This window comes from Strix uralensis, chromosome 7 (genome assembly GCF_047716275.1).
Source record: "Strix uralensis isolate ZFMK-TIS-50842 chromosome 7, bStrUra1, whole genome shotgun sequence".
In the NCBI taxonomy this organism is placed as follows: Eukaryota; Metazoa; Chordata; class Aves; order Strigiformes; family Strigidae; genus Strix; species Strix uralensis.
In genome coordinates this window covers 19,523,349-19,549,780 of record NC_133978.1, presented here as the reverse complement: position 1 = coordinate 19,549,780, position 26,432 = coordinate 19,523,349, and the positions used below count along the sequence as shown (strand labels likewise).

The following is a 26,432-nucleotide window of genomic DNA, read 5'->3' as shown; positions in this document are numbered from 1 at the left end:
GTGAAAAAGGAAAAACCAAAAGCAGTAACATAAGCAGAAAATTTATTGTTGGCAGCATCTAGGGAAGACTGGCATCTTGATACTTCAACAAAGAACCCAAAAAGCAGGCACTAAATAGCTATACTGCTTGTCAGCAAGGGAAAGGGATGTTTATCAGCTGTGTGCACAACCAAACTGTAGGTTTTCAAACAACAGCATAAAAAGCAAGACTGGCAGCCAATAGAACAGAAATAAGAATAGTGCTTCTGAGATTTCTGGAATGCTTTTTTGAGCATGCTTTACTTTGCTCACAAGAAGGAGCAACAGAGTTACGGATCTTGAGTGGAAAAATAGCCAAAAATTTCTTGAAATCTGTAGAAAACAGTATGGATCTACACACAAGTAGCTAACAAATTTCTTAACAGATTATTTTTCTCAACACTATTTTCTCACCTCTTTGACATGAGCATCATCAAAGTACATCCACTTGCGGATTTTAGTTTGGAAGAAGAAGGTAGAATAGTGTTTTCCATAGTAGCAGATCATTCCCACCAAATACAGCTCTGAGTGTTTTGCTCTGTCATCAGTTACTCTGAAGAAGAGCTTCAAGAAGGGAGGTAAGAAAAATGAAAGGAGAAATTAATAAAATGCCTAGAATTTTACATACTGCTCCATGTTTGAAGACCTCAAAGTACCATAGACAGGTGTTAGGTTTTTACTTCAAAAGATAGAGAAAACAAGGCAATATATACTTAAGTAATTAACCAATGTTTAAGCAGAGTCAGACCAGGAAGAGACTCCTACTAACTCATCAGATGCTCAAGAATCCAGTCAGTCTTGGAGACTGTGGCTGTACTTTAAGAGACATTTACAACAGTGACATAATACCTTTTCAGAATTTGAAGTGTGGTTCTATTCTGAAAATTTGTACTCTCTGTGTCATGCTTGCTGATTATATCAAATACTGTTTAAAACATTAATTTCTCTTTCCATTGTAGAAACAAAGCAGTTCTGACAGTGAACAGCTGACATTTACTCTCACTTAAGCAAAGAAATTTATGACAACACCACATAAAAGATGAACTGAAGACATTAGTAGGTCAAAAGAATTCAGCACACAAAAAATTGTTTTCTGACTATTTAATTGACCATTTTTTGTTTAAAAATGCACAGGACTCATTTTTAGTGCATTACTGCTTTACTAGGCAAGGATCACACTGTTTCATAACTACATTTCCACTAACTCACACTAATTTTTGGTACACTGCACATTGGCCAATTTTTTTTATATATATGTGCATATATATTTTTTAATTATTTTAATGTAATACCTCAGTGCTACAATTTGGTAAGCAATAATTCAGCTCTAAAGCATCAGCTAATGTAGAATAAGTGAATCCTCTAGGAGACAAAGCTCTGGATCCCAAACACTACTTAATTTAATCTATCATTCGATCACAAAGTGCCAGCCACCATCTCTCAGAGATTGCCCAGTTATAACTAACTCTCAAGTGTTACAACCACACACTTCAGTGAAAAGAAGATTTAAAGAAGTTAACAAAAAACAATGACCCCAAACTACATTTTGTCTTCAAAAGAAATAAACTTCTGTTCCTCAAAATGAAAGAGTAAATATGTATTTTCATAGAAATAGCATAAACCCCAATCCAAAATTTCCTTGCACTCAAAAATATTTTTTGATTCAGACAAGCTTTGTTTTCTGGAATAGTTTTTAATTTTCAGTCATTTCAGAAATCTGAGAATATACAATTACACTAGAACTTTCACAAGTTTTGCGAAGCCATCAGAAACAGGTCAGATCCTTGGATCTGCCCTCTATTCCTCTATTTATGGACACCGAAAAGGTACAAGTGGTGTTATTTTTTTTTCTCAATCCGCTACTACAGACTACCATAAGACTGTTTGTAGGTAGTGTCAAAATTCAAAAAACTCACATCTCCCAGTTTAAGGCAAGTGCCCAGACTATGAATCACATCCTCAGCCAGATCAGAGTGGTCCGAGTCCCAAACCAAGCCAATGGTGATGATCTGTGGAGAGTTCATCAGCACACGACGAATACGAATCTTTTCCCCACAGTTACTCTGAGGATTCAAATAAAACAAAAATATAATCCTTCTCTTATTATAATGTTAGGGCAAGGCACTAACAAGTCTCAGTTTCAAAAGTACAGGTTCCAAAGAGGTGGTAGTGAAACACAGCAGATATAATACGCTCAGTGTCAAGGTAGGAGCTTCTTATATCAGACATGAGGAGCATTATCAAGACTATCTGGTATTCACAAGCTTTAAAGTGAACACTGCTGATTCTTCCTCATACTACTGATAATGGTATAGCACAAAAGTACGCTTATTTAAAAAAAAGATAAGCAAGCATACATGAAGCATCCCCAAAACATTCTTAGGAATTGAAGGGAACACTCACTTTCATTTGATCAGAATCTTAAATTAAAAACATTTACAGAGACTATGATTTATATGATAGTGTCAGAAAAACCTTCAAGGTGCTGCTTTATTTGTTAAAATTGTGTGGTTTTTCTACAAGGTACCTCAAGCATCTCATCTTAGGATAGTTAGGTCAGTATTCATATAAATATGAGAGCAGCAGCTGGAAGATCACGAGAATAAGAGATGCTTTACTAACCCATAGCAGTTCTTCATCTCTTATTTCCTGCTTCCCTTCCCCCTCCCATTTTTTATGTTTTAAAAGAACTACCAGTTTAAACTACTGGTTAAAAAACTACCAATAAAAAAACCTGGCCAGTCTCCCCTCACTCTCTAGACAGAGTACTTCTCCGAGATAAGCTTGCTTGTGAAGCTAAGACATTTCTCAGTGGTCCTTCCATCACCTGTTGGAATTGTGGGCACCTTTAAAGCATCATGAAAAAAGTTCACCATCTGAATCAAGAGATTATCACTGTAATTTTAGCAGTCAGTGCTTTTGGGGGGGAGGGGGGGGCGCACACGCAACATGGACTGACATGACACACAACTATGACAAAGTCCCTTTGTAACGTTCACTTTCCCCCTGTAGCAGGTCACACAGGTACGTCTCAGATTCCAGAAAAAACAAAACAAAACACTTTGATACTGAGAGTAGTTTCTCATCTCTACAGAGACCAGTTTCACAATTGGATACAATCATTTCTCACACTACAATCAGGGAAGAGATCATAAAGCATTTCTTCCCCACAGCAATCTAGAAAATTAATTAACCAGAATTTCAGTCCCAATTATCAGTGAGACACAAAAATGAAAAATACAAAGAACAGAAAGAAATGAACTTAACAACAAGGCAATGAAGAGATTTTTTTTTTTTACAGGTAGAGTACTGTGATGTTTAAATGTAGATATGAAGTTTTAATATTAAGATGACTATATTCACACATATTTTGCAAGGGTCATTCAAAGTAGAAGCATTCCTGTGGAGTACCTCACAACAAACCTATCTTACTCTCAAATTGTCTTTGCTTCAGCTAGCTAACATCAACATTTTCTGCAAGACAGGAGGAATATGGCATGCTAATAAAAAGCTTCCCCTGTGTGACACTTAAGCCACCCTTAGCTAAGCCTCAATAGAAACATTTCCCAAATAGAAAGGGGCAGCAAGTACTAGTAAGCAATTTTATCCAACCAATTATTTCACAGTTAAATAGCAGTTCACCCTGACAAAGAATGTCTTTCTGTTACATTTCCCATGCTTTGGTTATTAGACAGCTGGACTCGTATGAATCTTTTAAACAACAATACCATATCTTCATTTCTTTTACTTATATAGTGAGCCACTATTCCAAAAAAAGAAAATAATTTTTCGATGGAGACTAAAAGTGAATGTTTCAGAGGTGTAAGTTACAGAAAGTGGGGCAAATAAAATGGAAATACTGTCCCCAGGGAACAGGCACACAAGCCATTCCTGTTAAGAGCCTGTATTGCTTCACTGAGGACTGGTGAGGTATCTAACAGCATTACATGAAGCAGAAATTATGCAGCTGTTTCCTGCTCTACCTAATAATCAATATGTAAAAAAGTTTGATGATAACTCTCTTCTCACACACTTATCTAAAGCCCTGGATCTGGACATACTGAAATTAAAAGGCAGAACAAGATATCAAACTCTTGCTTTAGAAATCTAGGCTTTATGATTTGGTTTTTTTAAATAATTTTACATTTACGTGAAAACATTTTATTTTTCTTAACCCAACTCATACACAGCCTTAATTCAGCTGAATTTTGTCAGACTTTTACTGCATAGCAGAACAGAACATTTTTAAGAATAGCAGTCTGTGACTATAAACTGGACATATGCAATAACTGTTTTTAAGTAGTTAAACACCAGTCATCACTCACAACAGCTACAGCCTACACTTTCTGGTCAGTATCTCCTACACTCTGAACAGCAAGCCTCACTCTGAAAAACAAACTAATACTCAAATCTTCTGTGATGATTTCTGCCTTTGGCATAGCTCTTGCAGATATACTACTGCGTAGCCTATAAGCCTGTCACTGCTGGGATACTCTCTGGCAGTGGAAAGTCACAGTCCTTTTCTGTTTCCCTCTGACCAACATTTGGCTGTATGGTGCAGGTACAGCAGTTTGGTCAACAGTTCTGTTTATTCCAATTGAAAGGTAGTAATGAAGTTGAATGGAAGCTTATCTAGGCAAAACAACTGATCTTGTACACATGATTACAGTGGCTGGTACAAAAGTTCTCCTACCTGTGCCATAGCATGCTATTGCTGGAACAATTTTACAAGAAATAAGTACTTCTTTTCTCATGCTATTATTTCAGATGAAGCACACTGCCCTCAACAGAAATAATCACCAGAGAAATCGGATGAAGTGTGGGAACACTGTTGTAAAAAGCCACTGTCAACACATAGAAGTCTCCTATAAAAAAATACAGCCTCCAAATTCTTTGTCATTTCCATTTCTTTAGGTAAGATCCCAGAACCTTCATCATAGGATGAAAGCAGCATGACTGCAGCTTCATGTAATGCTAGTGTTGCAGGTCTCACCAACTCCCAGTGAAGCTGAACAGCAAACATATGACAGGTACTTCTAGCAGCAACGCAGGCTTGAACAGAAATGCATTGTGTGGCCATTCCCTGGGAGCAATGTAAGCATTTCCAATTTATTCCCCCTCATGACTTTTTTCATGGTTTCTAACTCTCTGAAACATTCATTTTTAGTTTCCATCCAAACACTATGTTCTCGCTACTTGTGTCTAGGCAAAGCAGCACTCAACATCAGTAGTTTTCCCTTCCTTCATTGAATAACTGAGTTCTGAGTTCAAACCCAAAGAAAACTCTCTTACCAATCCTTTTTATCATTATGATGAGCTAAACCTAGAAAATGCTCATGAGTTATTACATCAGTGTAATCTACTAAACCTCTTCTGTCCTGTCTGTCCCACCCTAAAAGGAAAACTAAGGATACTAACTGGACAGTTTCGCAGGTCTCCCATAGTGCTGGCGTTCTGTAGTAGCTCTCCAAACATATCTGGAGTGGGTTTCTCTCGTCTCTCCAGCATACAAATAGCTTGATTGCTTCAATATAGAAAAAGCATTGAAAACAAAAGTTTAATAATAAAATAAAAAGATAAACTCACATTAAGTAAGTATATGTTTCCCTTAAAATTTTATGAAAAGTTAAGAACCTTAAAATACACAACACTTTTTATATTTAATATTGTAGTACAGAAAAAAACACATAATTATTAAATGTGAATTACTACACTTTCCATGATAATACTGCATAAAGAAACCAAGTAAAACTTAAAATAGAAACAGTAAACTTTACTGTTAGAAACAGTAAAACTTAAAATAGAAACAGTTTGCAGTTTGGCTTAAAATTTATGTCTTTAAAGCAAGCTTTAACATTTTGATAAATACTTGATTTCAAAATGAAGTATTTTCTTCAAAATGCTTCCTAACGTAACCACAACCCTAGTAAAGTAGCACAGTAAAGCACATCCTTATTAATAAAACTGTAGACAAAAATAGCACAGTACCCAATTGATTTCACTGTCCAAGTGACAATAAGTATACTAGTGCTAGACAACTAGACAACAAGAATACTAGTGCTCAAAGCATGTTCAAGCTTAAAATGGTTTAAGAGGTAAATATATTACTGTTTATTGGTGTCTTTAAAATAATGTGTGACTTAAGATTTATTGAGATATTTCATATGAAATATTGAATGCCATTTAGATTATTATTTATTAGAAAAACAGGAAAATAGTTTTCTGATACACAGTGTATGCTGGTAACCTAAAGAAAAAACTACAGCTTAATGGAACGGCAGGTAGCAGCCACAAGGGGGAATGCTCTACAATACTGCCGATACATTGGTAAAGTTGTAGCTTTTAACAGATCTGCATAATAAGAGCAACTAGCAGTTTTCAAGACAATTTTTTCAGGCTCTGTAACTGCATGTCTCACGTGCAAGACAAGAAACCAAGTGAGTTTTCATCCCAATCAAATTTCAAGAGAAAAGCACGTAACAGACTCCTGCCTTAATCAGTTTTAAGCAGCTCTTAACGGAGCAGCCACCTACTAAAAAGACTAAAAACTCCTCTAGCATTCATTCAAACGAACTACTACAGACCTAAAGCTACTGCTCTGTGCACCATCTCTAATGAAAGGTTGTGGTGACCAAGGGAGTTCCCCAGTAGCTAGAAAAACCAAGAGCTATATCCATCCAACAAAGAGGATTTGAGGAACTACAGACTGGTCAGTCTCACTCCAGTACTTAAGGTGATGACAGACCAAAGCCCCTTGGAAATCATCTCCAGGCATATGAAGGACAAGAAGGTGAGTCAGAGCAGCCAGCATGGATTTACCAGGGGCAAACTATGCCTGACCTACTTGATTATCTCCTACCATAAAAAGATGAGTTCTTTTGAGGAGGGGAGAGCAGTGAATATCATTTGGTGTCTAGCAAGGTTTCCAAGTAAACTACAGCATTCTTGGGGCCAAACTGGGAGATGTGGACTGCAGGAGTACAATACAATATGGGCAAAAACCTAGCTGGACCTTCAGGCTCAGAGGATCACAACATAACCAGCAGTCAGTTAAGAGTCATGTTCCTCAGGGGTTAATACTGGGGCTGATGCTATTTAACATTTTCATTAACAACCTGGATGATGAGCCAGAATGCACCCACATCAAGTTTACAGATGACAGCAAACTGGATGGAGTAGTCAATATACAGAAAGAAAGTGCTGCCATCCAGAAGGATCTTGACATGTTGGAGGAACGGGCTGACAGGAACCTCATGAAATTCAGTAAAGGAAAATGCACCTCAAACAGAGCACACTCAGTGCAGCAGTAGTGGCTGTGCACTGAATGGCTGAGGAACAACACCACAGAAAGCTGGCAGAGAACCCGAACATAAGCCAGACTCTTTGCAGAGGCAAACAGAGAAACGACAAGAGGTGACAAATGCAGAAAGGGAAATTCTGATTCAATATAAGGCAAAAAAAAAAAAAAAAAAATCCCACCAAGAGGTTAAGCACTGAAACAGGCAGCCCAGAGAAATCATGGAATTTCTGTACTGGAACATTTTCAAAACTCAGCTGCACAAAACCCCAAGCAGCCTGACCCAGCTTTGAAGTTAGCCTTGCTTTGAACAGGAGAATGGAGTAAATGTCCAAAGGTCCTTTCCAACATAAATTATTTTCTGTTTTTCTTATCTTGCTTCTTAACTCACCTGCTCACATATTAAGGTCTTTCAAAACGTATGAGTCCTTGCTACTACAGCTGTCAGATTCAGAATCATAAACAAGTAGACACACTGATCCATGCCTAAACTGATATACTCTGCTCCACTAAATCCTCACGTTCTTTATCATAGTTATCTAAGCTCCACCAACTTTGAATAAACCATGTTCTGGACATATAGTCTTGTAAAGGTAAAGATCAAACTGCAATACCAGTATAAAAAAAGAGAAGTTCTCTTCCCTGTAAAAATCTCAACTCACCAGAGTGAGGTTGTGGAAATATAATGTACCATCTGGATGAAAGGTAATGGGTCAGAGGTGGCACCACAGCTGGTACAAACACACTAAAGAGAAAGAAAACATAACACATTGACAAGATTAAACAGGTATTTCCACAGCAACACTTCTGCTTGTATCTTTTTTACCATGGCAATGCATATCTTAGGAATGAAAATTTGAAACTTGAGAACTGGTGATTTGTATAAAGCATGTGTTATTACCTCACCTGTTCAAACAAGGTCATTGCAAACTTCTGATGGGAAACACAATGTGGTGCAGTGCAAATATCTTCCTTTGTCTCATCTGCAATGTGGAAGTGAATTCGCATTAACAGGTTTTCCTAGCCAGAGAGAGAAGAAAAAAGCACTACATCATTTCAAACGTAGACAAAAGCTAAAATATAAATCACAAAAGCATGTCAGCTGCAATATGTTATAAGTGTTATTTACAGAGACAGAAGGCTCCTGAAAATTTTTGAAAGTTGCTTAAAAAGCAAAGAAGTTGGCAATTCTTTGATATAAAAGAAAATGGTTACCACTTTTGATTTGAAATGCTATGTCAGGTAACCATTTATTTACTAGAACAGCTAAAGATTCTGTCACTGATTATTCTGTCCAATTCTCAAGCATCAATGGATCATACCAAATGTAACAGGCAGAGCAGCTCTGCAGTTTTAAAATCACTGGGTTGCCACTAACTTCTCATCAATACAAAGCAAGCCAAATCAATTTCTATATTCCACAAGGACTTTGAAATATGGAAAATAAGCTACATTCTATCAAAAAGGGGGAGAACTAATAAATGAGGAGACAGACTAAATTCTGCATGAAACAAAAGCACTGAACATTTTCTAGATATTGTTTCACACAACTCCATCTCTTTTCAAGTTCCGAGGAGTCCTTAAGACCTCCTTGCCTCCCACTGCTGCCAGCATATCTGGGGATGCCAGAAGTCCACTGACACCTCTTCCAGCAGCAGACTTTTCACTATCACTATGAGCTGCCTAGGTGGTTTATAGGCCTGCAATAAGCAGGTCAAAATTAATTATTACGCAAAATAGCTCTGACCCTGCGCAATTTACCTTGAACTTTAGAATCCAAGCTCTTCTGCCATTTAAATTAAAACTCTGCCTTTAGGGCTGAAAAGGTTAACTAAGTGAAAGGCTATAGAATTATCTCTGCCTTAAAGCTTAACCTCAAAAGGGAACTTGTACCCATTTTAACTGTCCTTGTGCCAGTACAGTTAACTCAACAAACCTGCTTGTGGGGGACTCCCACGGCAGTATCAGATGGGCTATTTAGTTCAGCTTTCTCAAGGAAAAAAATAAATCAAAAGTTCCCATGCTCTATTACATACAGAACTCTGTTCAAAGTGCTAGACTGCACACAAAGATTTGACATAACTGTGCTCACAGGGGTTCCTGTGTAGACCAATGTGATTTATTTCACTTTGAGGCTTTATTGGTATGATCTACTTCCATTTTAAGAGAGCTCATTAAACTATACTTTACTATATTAGTATTCTATAAACACAGAATACTTTGGGCTATCATAAGCCCATTACCAGTCCACTTAATTTAAGAGAACTACAAAAGCTATATGCATTTATCCCATTTCTATGACTTCTTGCAGTGCAAGTGTCAAATTAGGTAGGTATAGGAAATAAAATATTTAACATACAGAATAAAATAATTAACATACAGAAAGGACTCCACTCCGCTCTACCTGAGAGAAGTTTTACCTTGCAGTAGTAAATCCAGTATTTTTGTACTTTGGTTAAGAATTAACATCTTTGTTAACAACCAAGTAGGATACAAACACACTGGGTCCACCCTATGGATGCCATTTCCAAAAAGGGGAGCAGCCAGTAGGTCAGAAAGACAAAAATACCTCCTCATTAAGTTCAAGAAATTTAGGAGACTGAAGAAAGAGGAAATGTGGGTAAGAATAAAATCTTAACGTGATGGATGCAGAGAAAGAGTTTGAGTATAAAAAGAAAGCAGGTGGGTAAACCTAGGGATGCAAGATTTGTGTAAAAGCCATCTCCCAACCACTCTGGTGAGATAATGAGCTTAAGAAAAAAACTGTCCAATGGATTACAAATGCAGCAACAGGAATATCTGGGATATGATCCATTTTACTGTTGCGTACCTCATCTTACACACATAAACAACTGCATCGGGTTGCGTTTGGTTTATTTATTTATTTTTACTTTTCCTTAGCTAGAGTTTGTGAAAACACAATTTCAGAATAACTGGCAAACAAAATGTCCCTTCACTCTTCTGAGGTGATCCTTAAAACTAGGATCCTGGATCATTCTTGCAGTGCAATTTTTTTTTTTTTTTTACAATTCATATTCAAGACACATTTGAGACTGCAAGCATTACATACGCAAAAGTAACTGTAAAAATAGATAACACTGATGTTTCCATTTCGAAATCATTAGCAATGACTCTCAAACCAAACACTGGTTCCCCACTGGATCACTTCAAGCTTGGGGATCTCTCTGGGGGCTTTTTGAGGCCACACATACAAGGTCTGTTGGAATTTGGGGCGAATAAGAAAAAAAAGTGTAGTGGGGGTTCACATCTATGTCTGTCAAACCATCTTTCAGTTATACTCACAAAGCATTCAGCAGCATCATCCATGATGCCCAGCTGGAAGCGTTGCTCATCCTGAAATGTCTTGGCAAGAGCAGTGCGCAGGGCATCAGAAGGCAGTACCTTCTCACTGCTACATTGAAACTGGTTGAAGATACCCTAGTAAGAAAAACATAGTTAGGTTACTGTATTTTCAAAACATTACTCAGTTATCTGAAAACAAACAACAAACCTTTAACTCACTTTGATCAAGCAACACACAGATATTTGTACTGTTCAGGGACTACAAAGAGAAAATCCTAAACGTTCCTCCTTTCAAATATATATTCACCTTTGTGTATTCTTTCTTTTCCTTTCACATATCCAAGGGAGCATGGGGAGCTTAGGTGTAAATTTTGCTCAGTGTCAATCCCCCTTGGATCTTCCTCCCAATTTGATTCCTGAAGCAAATAAAATGGATACCAAAACTTCCTCACTTCTTCCTGTTTCTCCCTTTTTTACTCTCACCTGGGTAGCTTTCTTCTTACACATGCCACCTTCTTTCCTCTGTCAAGCAACTCTGACCAACTGTCTTAGCCCTTAAACAGCTGCAACCTGCTGCTTGCATTCTTTAAGAAATTTATCTTCCAATAAGTCCAAGTAGCAGGTAAGTATTAGATGATTTTTGAGTCAGCATGCAGGAGGGAAAAGGCACAACATGAATGATGTATGGCCGGCTGTTCACTTGTTGCCATAACCTGCATTTTTGTTAACTGTAACTCACAGGTCATCTGGGCAATCATTTGCAAAGATGAGTAGTTCTGTGAAGAAGCATCATCATTTGAAGTGTGGGTTATATGCATGAGAGTTCAGTACATATTCCCCCCTGATTAAAAACCCACTTTTATTTTGTGTGTCTATATGCACATGCACGCATGTGTGTGAGATATCCAAAAGATCTTCTAAACAGTTATTTATCTTTAATTATGCCCTCCTACAAAAACAGGAACACAATTCTGTATGTAAGATCCTCAGTTTAAGTAAAAACTTCTAGTCCTTATTTTCACAGAAGACCATTCTGTCTCTATCACCACTTTGCTCTACTTTCTACCTCATTTCATATGACAAGCAAGCATCTCCAACAGCATCAAATTTCTGCTTGTCCTTTCCTATAAAAACTCATGTAACAATTTCCCTAAAGATTGTAGAAAAGCTCCATTCCTACTGCAAGAAAAAAGAAGGATCTTCAATTGTGCACCACTTGGCTTTCTGCCTTCTAAACTTAGTCAAACAAGGAGAAGGCCAGCCTCAAACTGGTTTGCCAGTTTGGTTTTCTTTCAAATCTATACTGAGAATCTAGTGATGTCGATTCATCTATCGCTTTCTCCCTTAATTACAGAAAACTTCTACCCAGTATACTTATGATCTATATTAACTGGAAATAAATAAGCTGAATCTTTCTCTCCTTTAACTATTCTTTTTGTTTCTTATTGGGAAACAAGCAGGTAAACTGGGAGAAGGTTTGCCAAACTGTGCAATCTTGGCTGCTTTGAGGAAGCTGGAAGCACAGAACACAGCTGTCACTGCACAGGCAGCAAACCAACCTCCACACCCCTGCCACTTCTGGCTGTAGGAATGGTACAATCTATAGCGTTGCCGTTATCTAATATAGATGTAAAATGCCCATCTCTCTTTCCTGCTATTTTTATTTTAGCAGTTCTTACAGTGCTCATTCATGGGTGAGGGCCCACTGTGCTGAAGCCCACAGCTCTTCTAATACTGCCTTTATTAGAGTGTCAAATAAAAATGAGGAAACTGGTAATGAAGAGAAGGCTGTGAGGCAGTGTCCTGGATGGAGTGAGTAGTGGGGCTTTTTTGGTAGCAGGGGAGGTGGCTACAGTGGTGGCCCCCTGGGAGAAGCTTATCAAAGCTCCCTCAGCTCTGGGTCTGACCCACCTTTGCACCAAGGCCAGGCCAATTAGCTGCGCCTCTGCAGTAATGTATTTAAGAAGGGGAAGCTGGGAGGAGTTGGGGGAGTTCTGAGAAGTCGTGAGACCATCTCTGCAAACACTGAGGTCAGTGGAAGAAAGGAGGAGGAAGAGGGGCAGGTGCATGGGAGCAGAGACTGCCCAGTACCCCATGGTGAGACAGCAGGGCTGACCCCTGGCTACTCACAGGGGTCTACAGTGGAGCAGATGACAATTTGTGGCCTGTAGGGGGCCACCGGCCAACCCAGGTGACTGCGCCAAAAGAAGGCCAGGACCTCATGGAAAGAAGCCCCCACTGTTGTAGTTTGGCACTGGGAGGATTGCAACATGAGGGAGTGACCCACACACCTGTGAGCGTGACTCATGTCAGAGCTGGTTTGTGGAGCACTGTCTCCTGTGAGAGGACCGTGCTGGAGCAGGGGAGGAATGCTCGAAGTCATGCCCCCCTGCACCTCAGGTGAAAGAAGCAGCAGGACTGACTGCACCCCCCATTCCCTGCCCCCCATGCCACGGAGAGGGAGGATGTAGAGATATCAGGAGCATAACTGAGCCCAGGAAGAAGGGAGGGTTGGGGGAAGGTGTTTTCAGGATGTGGTAATGCCTCTCACTATCCTATTCTGTCTGTTATATGTTGTTGTTAGTGTCTGTATTAAATTTGTATTCTTTTTTCTTCTTTCCCTAAGGAGTCTGTTTTTTGCCTGTGCCTTAAAGAATTAGGTCATACCTCCTTGTCATTATCTCAAGTTCCTGGGTCTTTTGCTTCCCTCCTTCTCAGCACCAGGGGGAGGAGTGGGGAACGAGTGGAGTTTTGGCTTATTTTTCCCTTCTCAGCACTGGGTGGGAAAGGGGGAACGAGCAGCTTCACGGTGCTCAGTTGCCCTCTGAGCTCAAACAATGACAGGCAGTTAAGTCTCACACTTCATGAACTACAGACAATACCTCTCCTCAGTTACCTTTTAATATATAGATATATAAAAATGAAAGAATGACAAAGTCTCTGTTCTTAACAACCTTGATTCCCATATCCGTCACTCTGATAACAGAGCAAGTTTCATGTTTCGTTAGTAAATTCTCTCATTTCAGTGGACCTCAACAAAAAAAGCACAGTGGAACATAATTCCATCCTGCTTCAGCACTTTACATTAAATAGTTTAAGAGCACTTGAAAATATTCATGACTGTGCTTCAGAAATGTGTTTATTCTGGTTATCATCAATTTCACTTCACAGATCTGAAAACTAGGCACTTGCCTAGCCACTGGCATGCAACCTCACTGCAGGGAGCTGATGGAGAGGACCCGGTTTACTTCAATGAGAGCTCTGAAAGGGCTCTTCACTCTTAGTGGGGTGGAGAGAAACAATGCAGGCTCCAAAGTAGGTAAAAGCAGAAGCAAGCAAGCAAACCAAAACTCTTATTTTAAATTTCCATCTTTAAAGACATAGTATACTTTACTTTTACCTGCAATATACCTACTAGTTAATGTAAAGAGATCCAGTAAGGAAAAAGTGATCCTGATTATTATAAGCAACTGTTTTCCACAAGATCCTGCATTTTAAGTTTTTCTGCATCACAAAATTACAGCCTTCACAATTAAAACCAAACCAGAAAATTTTCATTAAACAGTAGAAAACTGTGAAATCTGTTACTACAACCACAGAACAGAAATAATTCAGCAAGATCAAAGAATTCTGTGAAAAATTCTAACACAAAATCAAGGAATAAAAGATCCCAATATTATATAGAAGAATGCTTCATATAATTTGTAATGACATAGCACGTGATGGTATAGTCTTATTTAGGTTACAAGGGAAAAAAGTCTTAAAACCAACAAGTAATTGTGCATTTTAATCTAATAAAGATCAAATCTTACCATGTCATTGCACAGTGCAGTTTAGAGCACACTAGAACACAATGCTTGTAGGAAGTCCCAAAAGCATCTCAAATTGAGTCAAAAGCACTTTGAACACAGGGGGCTTTGGTTTCCGTTGGGTTTCGGCCAGGGTTTTTGGGGTGGGGGTTTGGGGGTTTTTTGAGGGTTTTTTGGGGGGTGTTGTTGTTTCCCCTTTTCCTTATCTTTCAAGATAGGTTCTTTGCTCACTTTAGGAACAGGTCTTTCTTGTCTCTCAGCCTTAGATGGACAGGTGTGGCATTTCCTGCAGTTTCATCACTAAGTTATCTAAGTCAGATCTCTCTCCTTAATTTCAGGTCTTGCCCTTGAGTGATCCTGTTAATCACTAACATATTTGTTCCATATACAGGTCTGAAAGGCAGCTGGGCACAGACCAGGAAAGCTCTCCTCCTTCGCTGCCCCAGGAGTTTTCATGACACCTTTTCTCCAAGTGCTTCTGGAACTTAATGAGAACTTCATATAAGAAACACTCAAACCTTTGTTCTCTTTCAAGAACTTATTCACCTGAATTTGAAGACAGTGAAAATCCATTAGTGTATTCACCACACTGATGATCTCTCTCAATGGCTACATTCCAACACAAACGAGCGTATCCCTAAAAGCAGCTACAATATGATAAGACACTGCTAAAAGCTTCATGAACAAGACAAGCCTCTCCCATTTTACCAGTTTTCAGTAACTAAAATCAAGGATGCAGAACAAAAAAAAAAAAAAAAAGAATCACACCCATATATTAGCTTAACATAAAATCTGAGGTATTACTGATGTTGAATTAGCAGCAGTACTTTGATTTCTACACTGATGACCTATTCTTGGCATGTTGGTAAATCTGCAAGCCAAGACAGAGAACAGCATGGGCAAGGGCTTTTTCTGATAGGAAGTATGCCTTCTGGTTACACTGCATTCCTGAGGTCTATATAAAAAAGGAGCGCATCTCCCTTCATATCCCCTTCCTTACAGATCTTCAAAGGTCTGGAAAGACTAGCAGACAGCAGAATTAGGAAGCGCAAGTGTTCTTTAAGAGGAATAAATTGCCGAATTCCATCTAGTTGCATCTAGTCCTTCCCCAAGGAACTCAAGATCAGCTACAATTACATAGTTGACCTTTTACCAGCTTGCTCTCAGAGGCATCCAAATCTGAAAATTCCTTAACCATCTCAGGCAATCTACTATAAAGCCTCACTTGGCTTATTACCATTCAGAAGGCTTTTTCCTAGTTTTATAACTGGAAGCTTACCCTTTCTACTACAGGTCTGGGCTTCTGACATATGTCAGAACAAAAGCTTGCAGAGTCAGTGGTCTCCCAAAACAATCTCCTCCAGTTTGGGCAGTGTGGGGATCAAGTTAAACCTTCTAAAGCTTCAAAGGAAAACAACCTAAGGTTTGAGACAAGGAACCTTTATCATACAACTATTCAAGTTAAAACTTGACTTCCTATTTCAGAATGTTAAAATTCACATGCATGATCATGAAATTAGTTGTTCTTCATTAGATTAGAGAATAAAGATAGTGATTATTCTTTGAGGTAATTCATGGGGTTGACATTTTAGAGTTCTTTCAAATTTTAAAGATTTGTAAGCTGAAATATCTATGAATCCCCCCATAGTTTACAAAATCTGCTCCAAATTATCTCTAACAGTATTTGGAATCCATTTTCTCCCTAGGAAAAAAATATTCAATCTGCAATGTGTGTCTAACCATACTGATGAAACAAACCCCAGACTTGATGACACACATGCACATATGACTTTTTAATCAAGCATGTAGAAGCAGGCTGGCATAAGAATAAATCAATGGCTGAAGACAACAGGCAACAGCTACTGAATCAGATTAGTGTCCACGCACCGTAAATTTTGAGTTCTGCCCTTGGCAGCTTTCTGAGAACTAATTATTCTCTTCCAGGATTGTGCTGAAGTTCCTTCTGGATGGGGATATCACTGCAGCTCTAGCAGTGTGGTATTTCTTTCAAAGAACAAAACATGTTCCCCCCAAATGCTTTAGTATTCCCTACATTAACAGTTTCTGTCTTTTAGCAAAAGCTACATTAACATGGCCAATCCTCATCCTTCTCTCACTGCTCAATATATCAATATTATTCTTGCTGTCACTCAATTGTGACAGAGTTGTTTGGGTTTTTTTAAAAAAAATTCTCTCCATTTGAATAGCATGCCCTTCTTACTCCATTCTATCCATTGGACTTTTTTTTTCTTGTCTACAGTACCTAATCTCGCATCCAGAACATCACACTTTTCTCCCGATACAGCCTCTTACTCAGTACAACAACCTGTTTCAATAAGAATTCTGGCTGCTAAAATCACTTTTCTCCGATCCAACCACATCAGCCTCCACCCACAGTATTTCCACTAGCTCACATTTCTTCCTCACATTTCCTCATTTTATATTCGCCTTCAAGGGAGGAAATAATTCTAGCTCTATTCCGTTTTGTGTCTTTGGATCTCTTTCCAAACCTCCAAGTCTGATAACAATCAACCTAGATTTCCATTATTCCTTTCTTTTACAGTGTCTCTCCCATTTTTATTCACACTGTGCCCTAAACACTAACATAAGGTCCCCAATATGGACTGTAAAGTCAGGTACCCCTGGCTACTACACCCAAATCAAATAAAAATATACCTTCTGTGAGTTTTGTTTAGGAGGGTGTCAGAAGAAACCCAAATCACAGAGTGTCCACATAAACTAGATGACTATTTATCAACTGCTTGATCAAGATCAAAAGAGGCAGTCATTATCTGGAAGCTTCAATTACCAGTTTATTAAGTCAGGAAACTGTATGTGCTGCTAGATTATTTGTCAGGCAGTTAACTGCAAGTGCCAACTGAAAAAAGAAAGTTTAAACAATAAAAGTAATTATTTTATATATTTTTACCACTGTTTTACCCTGAAATACTATCCTGATTTGGAAAAAACACAAAACAAGAGGATAAAATCTTTGCAACTGACCTATTACTGTCTCAACCATATAATGAACTTTTCATAACAAATCCCTCCATTTCATTCAAGTGGCTAATCAGAACCACGAACTATTTTCATTCCACTTCTTGAAAGCATCCTAATGCCCTATTGTTCTCACTTTTCACCTTAGAAAACAACATCATTTCTACACAGAAAAATTCACATTCTTCCTGCTTTTGTTGCACACGACAATTACAGAAACAACCAGCCCTACTGGAATTTATCAATCAACAGAGCATTCTTCTTTGCGACCTATAAAAAACACTCTGTCCTATATCCTGGCACTATGGAGATCCCAGTACAATCCCTGGAAGGAGAACAAACTCTCTGTGGCATGCTCAGTACAGTGGACGGATTTCCCCCTTGCTACCCTCCTCCAGCTGTGATAAACAAACACCAAAGCAAAGCCCTGCTCTAGAAAAAGGAAAATATAACAGAACACAGTAAACTTCAACATTAATAATAAATCAAAAAGCTGTTCCAGTGTTACAGCAGGCAAACCACATAGCGGTAAGGACAGCTTGTGCACTGAAAAAAGAACACTTAAATAATGCCACATCTTAAGAAATAGTCTTTGGGATTCCAGCACAGAGTCTGCAGCTCTCTCTTGTCTTTTTATAACTGTTGATGCAAGGTTCCTTCAAAATAACCAATGAACGTATGTGCAGAATGATTTCAAGGTTCATTTTGTAGTCACATAAACACAGCCAGGTAGCACAGCAAGTTTTAAAATCATTTCAAGAACTTGTGCAATGGATGGCTTCAATGTGGTACAAAAATAAAATGTGATTTGATATCAGGTATGACATCACTGTCCTGTGATCCCTCATTTTATAAAAAGTAAAGTTAGAAATAATATTTATAGAGCTAGCTGAACATTTACAGTAAATACTGTGCATGACATCAGAATCCCTAGAAACAGTTGCAGCACGCCAAGAGAGTGTGGAAAAAAATACAACTTCTTTGGTGTTATTCAAAGGCTAAATTTAGCTTAGTGAAGACTATCTTCCTCTAATCGGAAGAGAATGTTGCCTTTAGAGCACAGTTCAAAGTAGGGGAAGAGCATGAACCCTCTCTGCATGACACAGGAGATATCAGGTATCCTGTGAAGGGAACCTGGAGTGGAGGGGGGACACGACAGAGACTCTTCCCCCCAAGCACTGCCCCTTTCCCAGGCCAGGCTGGAATCTGAACATGCCAGCATGCTTTGGAGAAGAGTAAACATGTCCTGCCTCCACCTTGCTTGGTCTGGACAGGTATTTCGGGCAGATCCACCTGACAGCATGCAGGGCTAATTACCTCTCCCCAGACCCTAATGAGAGATTTTTGCATGGTAGAGAGCTCCAAATTCTTGTGTGCCCACTGGATCCAGCCATATCTTCTCCCTCATCTTAAAGCCTAAAGCAAGATTCAAGAAAAAGAGGATGTCAAAGACCTGGAGGCTAAGCTGGCACTACCCTGGCAGGACAACAGTTAAAAGCTTCCACAAGAGATAGGAGGGCTGGGGCAGGGAAAGAGATGAGCATGGAAGGATAGGGATGATCCTGCCGCACTAGGACACAAAACATGCTCTTGGTGATGCTTACAGTACTAGGTGCATATTAAGCACATTATCCCATTCGTTTTATACAAGTTTACACATAGTATGTGCCAGACAGCCAGACTTTAGAGGAGGGGGGGAAAAAAAAAAAAAGAGCAGTTTGAGAACACTGATCCAGAGGGCAGCAGAGAACAAGTAAATATCTTAAACAGCCTTTTTTTCCCCCCCTCTACTGCCTGCTTAAGGAGTTTATGAAGATGAATGTGACCATCTCCACGGTTTCAGGCTATCCCTTGTGCATATCTTTACCATTTAGTATCCCTAGCTTTTCAGTTGGATGCAAACAAGACAGCCTATGCTTCTGGTGTTTGGGGGGTTTTTTGGGGGTGAGGGGAGGTTTGCATCCCCAATTTCACTTAAGAGTTAAGTGACACCCTTTATTACTCATCTTTATAATATTAGACTTGATAACAACATAAAAATGGGGGGAAATTTTCAAGTATTTATGTACACAGATCAACATTTCACACAAGTTAATAAAGGTCAAAACTTGTCACGGTATCACCCAGAGAACAACAAAAAATTGTCAGTTGCTTTATGAACATAAGGGAAACAGGAGTAAAACATTTCTATAACCCCTAAGAAACAAATTTCTATGTCTTTTTTCTCTTGTATAGTTTTACAATATATGTCTGTAAACTTTCTGAAGGTTCTGGAATAGGCTTGGGTAGAACACACTGAAATTTCCCATGAAGAACAGACTGTAGATAGAGGAAACGCTAACATTTTGGTTTGGATTAAAGCCAGTTGGAATTCATTTATTTACTTTGTCAAGTATTGGTTACTGCCCCTATTCAGAAATACTTGTCCAGATAATTCTTTACTTGTTTAAGAATTTCTTGAGTTTTTCATTGTACGTTAAGTTTTGTGAGCTATAGGAATTCTGCACACAACCAGATGCAAGTTTTCTAAAATGTGCCACTAGAGGATTTGGGGCGACGTTATAGCTTTGTTGGAAACTAAGGGTTGTAACACCTTCTGGCTAAGCATGGCATTGGTAAGAACTTCAGATAGAAAACAAACAAAAAAAATCCTTGCAGATATCTGGGAGCAAGAAGAAAGAACAGCAATTTTTTTTTTTCAAACACTGCTTAATTTAAGAAATAAGCATATGGTTGCAGGCTACAATTTGTGAATTCTGCCACTCTACCTGTCACTTCCAAGTTTATAATAGCATACTGCACACTTCAGCAAGACATCAAAAGCAAGGATTTTATCAGCAACACTAAACACTCTTCGACCCTATGTCTGCTTTTAATACATATATTCCAGATATCCTGTCATCTTCCAGTCTTACTGTAATGCTTTCCCCTCTCATACTGGTACTGCTAATCCACATACATCTTTGTTCAGAGTTCATCTTTCAATACCAGTTCCACAAATGTTCATCCTCTCCTTTTTCCTAACATTTTTTTCCCCGTCCTCTTTTTCAGTACTTCCATTCAGAAAAAAGACTTTTAACTATTACCTTTATATTAATACTCTGCCTCAGAGTCGAGCCTACTTCCATTCAAATTGCAGAACCTGTCTGATCTCCCGGTATTTCCTTGCCATATCTTGCTGTTAGGTTAAACCCCAGAAGAGCAAAAGCTTACATTCATGATAATTTCCCAAAGCCTTTTCTTTCTGTCCTCATCTCAGCTACCAAAGAGTGCCAACAATCACTTAGCAATACTGAATTAGCTTCAAATTATTTATCCCACTAAACTTAATGAACTCAAACCAGATTATGCCTAGGTCTTGCCATTTCCCTATAATGAAGAGAATATATTTAATACTCCATCTTTTCTTTGGCTGGATAGCTGTGTTTCTCACTTTGGATGTGCTATCTTGCTCCTAAACCACTGTTATATCCTCTTCTGACGATACTGGTGTAAATATCATCCTGTGTCATCATTTCAGCAATAAGTCTTGAGATAAATCTCCCTTCAGAAGGAAATTACTTATCTTCTTTCATGCCTTAAGTCTCATCTTTGCTGTTCTCTTGCAAGAGAAATCCCCTCAACAACAGTCCAAAAACTCACTAGATAACTCATTTCAAGCCTGTTTCTGCGAGAGCACCTGTAGAGTCGCTTAACAGTTAGTAAGACAGCTATTATACTACAAATATTGCCTGTGAACTTCAGACGATCTTAATTTAAATGTTGCACACTATTTTGCCGTTATTTGTAAGACGTGCTGTCTGTCCTTTTCCTTATTGCACACAGTATTCATGACAATAAATTCTCACACCATGGATTTATATATTTAATTGGATTTTACAACCCATTTGTGATCAAAGAAAGTGTCTCAGTCCCCATTTCACAAAGAAAAATTACTGCTTGGGAAGATTAAAGCTGGTATTTTCATTGTGTTTGCATCATAGCCATTTCTCCCACAAGGTTAGAGGGAGCTGTAGGTTTAAAGTAGCAAAACTTAGAAATGAGGGCACAAAAAACCAGAAGTGCTGAAAATTAATGGGTGGAGACAAATGGAGATGTAAGATTGCACAATTTACTGAAGTATGTAACAGTACTTGCAATCAGAGCTAGCATCTAGCTCTTACTGTCCAGGCAGCATCTATGACAGGCAGTTATTGTATCTGCATCTACAAACAGAACTGATGCTTTTTAAGATAGAGACCACAAAGAGCAGAGCCATTTAACACAGGCATCAATATTTACAGTAGAAGACACCTTTTAGTTTTACATAATCAACAGTTTTGAACAGAAAGGCATAAAGCTAAATGGCTTTCTCCATGCTGACATTTAAAGTAGCTCTGAAGGAAAGGTAACTTCTGAAGAGCATACTAACTGTATACAGTATGATATTTACAAACCAAATGATAAATTAGAAAAAAAACAAAACAAACTGATGTTTGACTGGCTGAACTGATCTTTCAAACATGGAGACTCACAGTGATCTGTACTCCATTGATAAGAGTCCTACCTGAAGCTTTACCTACAGTATTTTCACAATTTATTGGCTTGAACATATCTTAAAAACAGTACTATGACTGTCTTGTGCCAGTATCTATGAGATTCACCTTTGCTCTCACAAATTTCCAGATGTGAGTTTGATTACACATATTAATCAAATATTGGAAGTGTTTCTGTTCAATTTTTTAAAAAATTGTTTTTCATTTATTTCCAACTTTTACCTTAAGAGCACAGAAGATGCAAGAATCTCCCATACATTTGTGCGTTGTGATTTGACGGAAACTGCGGCGAAAAATGTCCAAGTGCCAGAGAACCTGAAACACAAAAAGGGGCACAGACAATTTTATGAATATATAAAATATCGCATAAAGCTCTGATTAAAATTGTACATGTTAAATAATCCCAGAAGTATACTAATATCAGTGAGCATCACTTTTAAAATGGGATGCCTTTTATCTAACTGCAAGTTGACATTTTTATCTTCTTTCTCAGCTGTAGGGTTCACATACATTTACAGCAGTACATCCCTCTGAATTTCTTGCCATGTGCTTTTAGATTAAAAAACTTGCTGCTTTGTCCATGTGGCAGCGAGAGCTTAAGCAGCACTTGCCCTGACTGCTCCCCCGTGCTGGCACCATGGCCGGCTGTTGCACAGCCACACTGTAAAGCTGGGCAGAGCTGCCAAGGACACCCACCAACCGCTGGGGCTGAAACGTGCCCGTCCTTCCACCTCCTAGGCAGCTTCCTTGTTCTGAGCAGTAAGTCCAAACACTGGAAAAACGGAGCACTGACAGCGTATACATTAACAAGTTCTTGCAAGTCAAAACAATAAATTACTAAAAGCCGTTATGCCCAATGTTATCATGAGTAAGTGTATTTACATGCCACGATTAACTGGCAGACTTCTAACCTTAACATGGGTGGGCAGTTCTATTTTTCTCTTAGAACCAGTATGGTGGGAATACCAGGTGTGCGACCATACCTGGTCACAGCATATAAAAGCAAGCCTTATATGTTCTGCTAGCAACAGTGAGAGGTAATGTCTGCTGTAACAGCACCAAGTTTTATTCTTAAATTTTACCACTAAATCTGTGCAATCCTGGGCAATTATCTAAACTCGTATCTGTAAAACAGCTACAACACCAATCTCTGAGGTGTTTCACAGTCAGCTCTGTATATATAAATGTGGTCAGTGCTGGCTATTTCAACTTCAACTAACAATAACTGGACTTTCTTGTAAGCCTCAGAACCACCAGCCTTTCAGAAGGCAGAAGCTTGCTCTGAAAGAAGCCCTGACCTAAATTGTGTCCTGCCAGGTTCTGGACAGAGCAACAAGGTCCAGGCTGGCATCTGACTGGCTAAATGTTTCATTAGCATGAACAGAGGAACCAAACTTCTTATTTCTGATTAATTTGTCCAGATCAACTGGCTAGGAAAAATTTAGAACTCTGAAAAAGGTTGTGCTGGTTTCAAGAAGTGTTTCCAGCTTGAACACTTTGTTAACTAAACCATAGCACAGAAATGTTACCTAAAAATATATTTAAAAGCATATTTATTGAATATTTAATCTGTAATGTTTCCCAAAACTTCAGAATTGTCATGGCTATGTTTATACTCAAATTCTCCCTATACTTAAGGGCCTGGGCGGCAACATAAGCCTTGGAACCATCTGATTACACACAACATTCCTGAAGAACTACTGCAGACTTCACAAAAGGACAAAAAATAATACGCTTAGGAATGAGTCCAATTTTTCGATGTAATTGCCTTTGGAGCTTATCTTGAATGTTTACAGACATACTTAAGAGTAAGGAGCAACAAACATTCAAGAGTCTCTCAGACTAACACTGAATGCTAAAAAATTAAGATCAAAAAACCCCAGAAGTATATATTTTACGAAATTATTACATTCTTGTCTTTTTTCAAAAAAATTCAGCTTTGACTGTAAATATTTTTGGTATCCTACCTCCCTTGAGCTTTAGGAGAAAATGGTTTATGCAGAAGACTAAAGGCCAGGTCATACGCTTTCACCTTCATGTATGGCATGCAGCTGGTGTTAAGCTCTACTTAGTTCTGACTTAAGATTCAGTAACTCACCATTAAGATGTAATCACCAACTGGCTCCTAAAGTAACACAAGCAATTAATACTGTACCTCACTGGAAACTCCACTTTACTTATTTTAAGTTCCCTTTGTACCTATAATCCTGTATTTCACGGTATATTAAGCCTATTGGAGGATCACTGGCGTTTATTTTTGTATTATTTGCATCAGGGGGGTATCTTGATGCCTGAACTTACTCAAGTGCCCACAGAAAAAAAAATGAGAACAGTGATACAGTCTGTGCTACACAGACAAGTCATATGAAGGGAGAGAAACTGATCAAGAGAAAGGGTTTTAAACCCTGCAGCCAGAAAGACTGTCTTGAATGTCAGAGATTCAAAACATCTAAATAATGACAATACCACTATAACAGCCATACCGCTCCACTAAATTTTGACACAGGAAAAGATGTCTTCTCCTAAATCAAAAGGTAAAGACTCAATCACCTAAACAAAGCTACAAATCAGCAGTTAGAAAGAAACCTGGACTACATAAGAAGGATTTTGTATAGGTATTATCAAAGCTTGAACTTGACTGGTTCAAAAAAAAATAAATTTACTTTTAAGGAGTAGACATACTGCAAGATATGCAGTATTCTATTATTTTAAAATAATTTTTCTACATATATTTTCATCTTTGGTTGACATATTACAAGTTTACACAAACAAGAGATTCAAATACATTAGTGATGACTATATGAATGCTGTTAATTTCACCAGGAAAGCCTGAAAATTGAAAAAAGCTGTTCTATAACTCAACAAATCTGAATTTCCAAATGTAGCTTTATTCTATCTAGCCCCACAAGCAATTAGGTAGTCAAGCCTGGCTATATTTGTTGCACAATCAAGCTTAAGAAAATGCTGCAATAGACAGAGAACAAAACCAGAAACATTTTTTATTCTGTTCTCTTACCTGTAGTGCACTATTCAGGAAGCAACTGTTCTGTCCTGGTTCATTGCTGAGACCTTTACTGGGTGCTATTGAGGTTGTATTTCGTGGAGTAAACATGCCCTGTACGCTTCCCCGACCCACAGAAAAGTAATTTCTTTTCCAAGACATCTTCCAATTTCAGCTGCAGAATATGCAGGTTTAGGCTGGCAGAGTATTTGACTTGATCACAACCTTCCTTTCTTCCACCAAAATTCAAGACTGGAACAACATCCAATCTTCTTTATAGTTTAAACAGAATTTATCCTTTCATCAGGACACAAGCAGTTTGCTTTTAAATCTGGCCCAGGATAGTATTCTTCATTTGATGCTTATGTATGCAAAAACCTCTTTTACAAGCAGCCACATACAAAGTTTGCAAAGAGAAGGAATCCATGGTCGTGCAAGTTCATCTGTTACGCTGCTTCTCCCTTTTCCAAACAGGCAGTGACTTCAGGGGACAAATGGCAAATCAAGGAGGTCCCAGAATCGAGAGGAGAAAAACAACAGCTATCTCCCACACCCCGAAAACCCCAGCTTCTCTAATCTTTTTATAATCCTCCTGCAGAAGATAGGAAAAATCCAATTAGTAAGAGAGCAGAGAAACCAAAACTAAAATAAAACCTTGGCAGCTCCCTTTCAGTTACCTCCGTCTTGGGTGATGAAAGAAACATTATCCTCACAGAAGAAAAAGAAGCAACTCCAGGACTTGTGTGAAGAGCTTTAAAGTACCAAAAGTCTCCAACACAGTTCTTCTAATTCTGCATGTGATCTTTAGAAGCTTCTTCTCCTGATCCTCCTTCTGCGATCGGAATGCCCAGTTGTGCCAGAAAGCTTGAGAGAGAAAAATAATCAAAGGCTTGCGTCATTTAATTACTCTCTTGGTTTTGCGGTGTTCTGCCAAGACCAGTGTTGCCTCACCTCCCACAATACACTGAATCTACTGAGACAAAGCAAAAAATACAAACCTTCCTCCACCCAGAAAATAACATGGAAAAGAACAGAGAATTCTGAGAAAAGTATGTAAGAGCAAGAGGGCTGGAGTATATTGGAAGGGTTAAGAAGGAAGTTAGCTTAAAAAAATAAAACACAAGTTTATGTGAACTCCATGGTGGTTTTCATACATATCCTTTACAATCTTGAAATGTTAAATTTATTTAAGATCTCTTTGTCATTCAAACAGTAGTATGAGGATTTCTGATTCTGTGAATACATGCTAGCATGTTGTCCACCCTAGAACTGGGATTCTGCACTGAACTTGGAAGTCTAAGACAAAGGCACAAGGCTCTCCCCTGACTCAGCAGCACACAGCTCTCCAGAACAAAACAATCTCCAAATTTACTTAATCAGAAACTATGTGTATCTGTATTAAATGTTACTCAACCTAGCTACATGGGATATACAATGTCTTCTGAAAGACATTGATGCTTCTGAAGAAGTTG

The 26,432-nt window shown here is 38.5% G+C and overlaps 1 protein-coding gene across 13 annotated transcripts in view; it reads right to left on the bottom strand.

Annotated features, from left to right (window-relative positions):
- Window positions 1–26,432, bottom strand: part of USP54 (ubiquitin specific peptidase 54) — a 107,483-nt gene that overhangs the window by 31,262 nt on the left and 49,789 nt on the right. For 12 of the 13 annotated variants that reach the window (XR_012629661.1, XR_012629662.1, XM_074874659.1 and 9 more), the window contains exons 2-10: window positions 25,638–25,824; window positions 24,976–25,552; window positions 22,182–22,274; window positions 10,619–10,753; window positions 8,222–8,335; window positions 7,978–8,060; window positions 5,437–5,542; window positions 1,935–2,081; window positions 433–582 (exon numbers count right to left, since the gene is read on the bottom strand). Coding sequence is in view for 11 of the 13 variants with exons in the window: in XM_074874659.1 (XP_074730760.1) it covers window positions 433–582; window positions 1,935–2,081; window positions 5,437–5,542; window positions 7,978–8,060; window positions 8,222–8,335; window positions 10,619–10,753; window positions 22,182–22,274; window positions 24,976–25,122 (975 nt within the window). In the remaining 2 variants the exon portion in view is untranslated. Of the gene's footprint in view, window positions 1–432; window positions 583–1,934; window positions 2,082–5,436; window positions 5,543–7,977; window positions 8,061–8,221; window positions 8,336–10,618; window positions 10,754–22,181; window positions 22,275–24,975; window positions 25,553–25,637; window positions 25,825–26,432 lie in introns of those variants that run through there. The other variant, XM_074874662.1, reaches the window with a different exon arrangement.